Source organism: Notothenia coriiceps, unplaced genomic scaffold (assembly GCF_000735185.1).
Source record: "Notothenia coriiceps isolate Sejong01 unplaced genomic scaffold, NC01 NC01_scaffold00008958, whole genome shotgun sequence".
Classification (NCBI taxonomy): domain Eukaryota; kingdom Metazoa; phylum Chordata; class Actinopteri; order Perciformes; family Nototheniidae; genus Notothenia; species Notothenia coriiceps.
The window spans coordinates 727-4,765 of record NW_011341659.1 but is presented as its reverse complement, the minus strand read 5'-3'; the positions used below and the strand labels follow the sequence as shown (position 1 = coordinate 4,765).

The window sequence follows — 4,039 nt, the reverse complement described above, 5'->3', positions numbered from 1 at the left end:
ATCTGAAAGAAGGTCGAGTGTGTAGTAGATATTTCTGCAAAGAGACATTTTTTAGTATGAGTTTTTTACAGGTCTTTTTTTTGGTCTTTGAGCAGCAGAAGTCCGAGTGCCCATCGTTAGAATTTGTTATAAATAACTTGTAGATGTATTAGTCTCAGATTTCTTCGTGACGTTAAAGATAATAGACAGAGATTCACACTAAGTGTATGGACAGGGTAGTCCGAAAGGGTATCGGATCATTTAATCACTTTCAAAACGTTTTGTATTGATATCGGAGATTAGGAACTAGGAGAGAGTTCACTGGCATCTTATATTGGTTTATTTATGTATCTGTATGACGGTCATGTGCTTATGCCTTTATTCTACACATGTTATATGCTACTCTGAATAGTGAGGATCCTGTGCTACTAGCTAAGCGCTTGTACATCACGGTAGGTTTGAGAAAGAATGCGTATAGTAACTACAGATACTACATACTTATGTTCTTAGACTGCACATAGCAGACCATGTCGCATTGACAGACCAGATAGAGAGACACAGACAGAGACAGAGTCAGAGAGACGGACGAGAGAGAGAGACAGACAGAGCAGAGAGACAGACAGAGAAAACAGACAGAGGAGAGACACTGACAGAGACACAAGACAGAGAAACAGACAGAAGAGACGGACAGGGAAGGTACAGACAGACACTGACATGGAAATCGCGTATGAAGAGACGCGACAGACAGACATACAGGACAGATAGCACGAGAGACAGACGGAGAGAACAAGACAGGAGAGAGACAGAACAAGACAGAAAGAACATCAAATGAGACACAGACAGACAGGCAGTCCAAGAGACAGCAGAGATAAAGATGGAGACGAGAGACAGACAGAACAGACAGAACAGAGAAGAGAACAGCAGACAGGAAACGTTGAGAGAGACAGAGGACGCAGACAGACAGTCAAAGAGAGACAGGAGAGAGACGACAGAGAGACAGACAGAGAGACAGACCATACAGACAGTCAGAAGACATACGTCAGAGAGACAGGAGAGAGACAGACAGAACAGATGGACAGACAGACAAAGAGACAGTCAGCAAGAAGACATACAGAGAGACAGGTCGGAGAGACAGGTCAGACAGATAGACAGACAGACAGAGAGACATACAGAGAGCAGAGAGACAGGACAGAGAAGACAAACAAAACAGTGACAATGCACATAGAGAGACAGGACAGAGAGACAGACAGACAGACAGGACAGCAGACAGAGAGAGTCAGAGAGACAGAGAAGACAGAAGATAGACAAGAGATACAGACAGACAGGAGAGACAGGCAGAGAGACAGGCAGGAAGACAGACAAACAGACAGCCAGACCGACCTTCTGCGATTGGTAGTAGGGATCCATCTCCTCCAATGAGGATGGTTCAGAAACTTCTGGGGCGGGTATCCGAAGAAGAAGAGGGGACGGCTTCCTTCCCAGCCTCCCAGCTGAACGACCTGCAGAGAGACAGCCAATCATGAGGAGACCAATCACAGCAGTCCAGGTTCTGACCGAGAGACGGTCTTGTAACAGGTCCCTGTGTCCCCAAGAGGTCCGAGTTCACACAATATTCTGCTTTACATTAAAGACCCATAAGGATCATTTCTGAGTCCTTTACAACATCTGTACACTCTGAGCGTCTGCCCGGTCCTGGAAAGCTCTCTGACTGGAGGCCGCGGTTTGAGCGTCTGAAGGTCTCAGATCCAGCAGTAGGCAGCAGAGACGACATCCGCGGTTCCCTTCAGTCGGGCTCGGACCCCGCCCTCCATCAGCTGGCTTTTCCCTGTGTGGGGTGGGGGGCGGGGGCAGATAATGGGCAGATAATGTTTAGACGTATTCAAGTCAACTATTTATAATTTCGTCAGGGCTTAGTCTGCAGCTCATACTGTCCTATAGTGAACCAGTAAATGTCTCCGTTATATATATTCCAATATAAAACGGAGTCAAAGTCAAATCAAGCAATCTGATTGGTTCTTAGCCGTGATATAATGAGCGTATATCACGGGTAGAATTGTAGTTACTTTTCACAACAAGTCAGTATCCCTCCACCAGTGGTGGTTCTAGACCAATTTGAGTGGGGGGGCCAGGATGGGGCCAGTTATTTTCTGAGGGGGGCACAATACATGCAGGACGAAAAAGACAAAGACATGAAGTAATTGCGCATAAGAAAACAATGCAATACAGTTATTGGTATTTCTTTCAGTACACATATTTATTTCAGATACTTATAGTTACAGTTGTTACGCTCTAATGCAGGGGTCTCCAACCTTTTTCAGGATGAGAGCTACTTTCAAAAAATAAAACAAGTCGTGAGATACTTTTACTCCTCTTTTTTAGTTTTTTGCAGTGTATATATTTAGCACATTTTAACATTATTATATTCTTACCTTTAACCTTTGTGTGCTGTTTGGGTCTGTGGGAGCCGTTTGCAGTGTTTACTAAAAGAACATGTATGCAATTTAATTATTTTAACCTGCTTTATTTGGGGGTGAACTTAAAATCCTCTAGGGGGGACCTCACCTCCTCTAGGGGGGTCCTCGCCTCCTCTAGGGGGGTCCGGGGGCATGCACCCCGGGGAAGATTTGTTTTTAAATGTTGAAGTGAAATGCATCAATCTGGTGCACTTTGAGCACCAAAGGAATTCATGGATACAGCTCTCAACACTCAGATGAAAGAGAGCTGTATACTTTTCAATAATCCAAACATCTTTAGAATATGATCACAACCAATAACAAATCATTTAAACTTGTTTATTCTTATCTTGTGTTACCTATAGCATTCTTTATTTGTATTTATGCATATTTTACTAATCACTCCCCTTTTAAACTGTTGCAAGAACGTGATTGGTCGATATTCATTGTTGGGGGTGGGGGGAGGAGAGGTGTTACGGCCCGTCCACACAGCGGCGTGCGTTGACGCTTGCCGGCGGGCGTGTCTGAAACTCGACCAACAACCAATCACATGAATCTCCCACCCCTGACACACAAGCAGCTGTTTGATCGGCTAGAGCTTCTACTGGCATACTCCACGTCGCTTCCCACGATGCAGTTCGGTGAAAAGTGACGTCACCCCATTCAAAGTGAATGGTGAAGCGTCAACGCATGCCGCTGTGTGGACGGGCCGTTAGATAGATATAGAGTTGTAGTAAGTAGATAGAGTTCGCTATGATTGAGGTCTCATTTATGCATAGGGTAGATTCTTTGAATTACATTTCCTTTTTTTGTGTGTATTTTTTACCTTTTGGATTGGCTTGGCGGGCTACTTATTGAGTGCTTGCGAGCTACCGGTAGCTCACGATCGGCGTGTTGGAGACCCCTGCTCTAATGGGTCCGATTAGAATGACAAATAGCGTTAGTTACACCTATTCCGTCAGCCAAGAAATTATTTAATCATAAACTTTTAATTTTTTTTATTTTCAAGGGGCCCACAGGGGGTTCCAAAGTCAGTGTTAGGGGGGCACTGCCCCCCCCCTGGCCCTCCCCCTAGAACCGCCCCTGCCCTCCGCGTCTGAGAAAATCTACCACCGTTACAACTGTTACATGACGTCCGTTAGGAAACTAACTAACTAACAAAGCTTAAGATGGAAACATGTAAGGGACAATGTGCAGCAAGGACTTATTGACCATTGTTAAAGACGCTCACATCTGCAGAAAGAAGTCCGGTCGATTTAACTGTATACAGTCGGGCTGAAAAGCAAACTGCCTGCAGTTTGCTTTTCAAACTGGAACAAGAAAACAGCGGAGAAGTAACGGGGCAGAAACCCTCCTTTTTACGCAGCGGTCCAGACATAGACATCAAACGGCGACACATATTCAGTGTGCAGTTCCTTTGGCTTTAGGGCAGGGATATCTAGATACTCTCCAAGGTTTGACAATGAATTGTGCTACTTTTAAAGCAAGCAGCGATGTTTTCAAACCTGTGATCAAAGAGGTCCTCAAAAACGCTATGGAAGCAGTTCCTGCCGTTGCTACGTAGTTCAAACGGTAACAACGGACTATTTTTGATCAGCCTGTCGGGT

The 4,039-nt window shown here is 44.9% G+C and overlaps 1 protein-coding gene across 1 annotated transcript in view; it reads right to left on the bottom strand.

Moving 5' to 3' along the window:
- The window catches only part of LOC104944891 (apoptosis regulator BAX-like), a 7,784-nt gene extending 6,034 nt beyond the window's left edge, over positions 1 to 1,750 (bottom strand). Inside the window, 2 exon segments of the mRNA XM_010770490.1 lie at positions 1,360 to 1,478; positions 1,651 to 1,750. Coding sequence (XP_010768792.1) covers positions 1,360 to 1,478; positions 1,651 to 1,750 — 219 coding nt within the window.
- Positions 1,751 to 4,039: the final 2,289 nt, after the last annotated feature.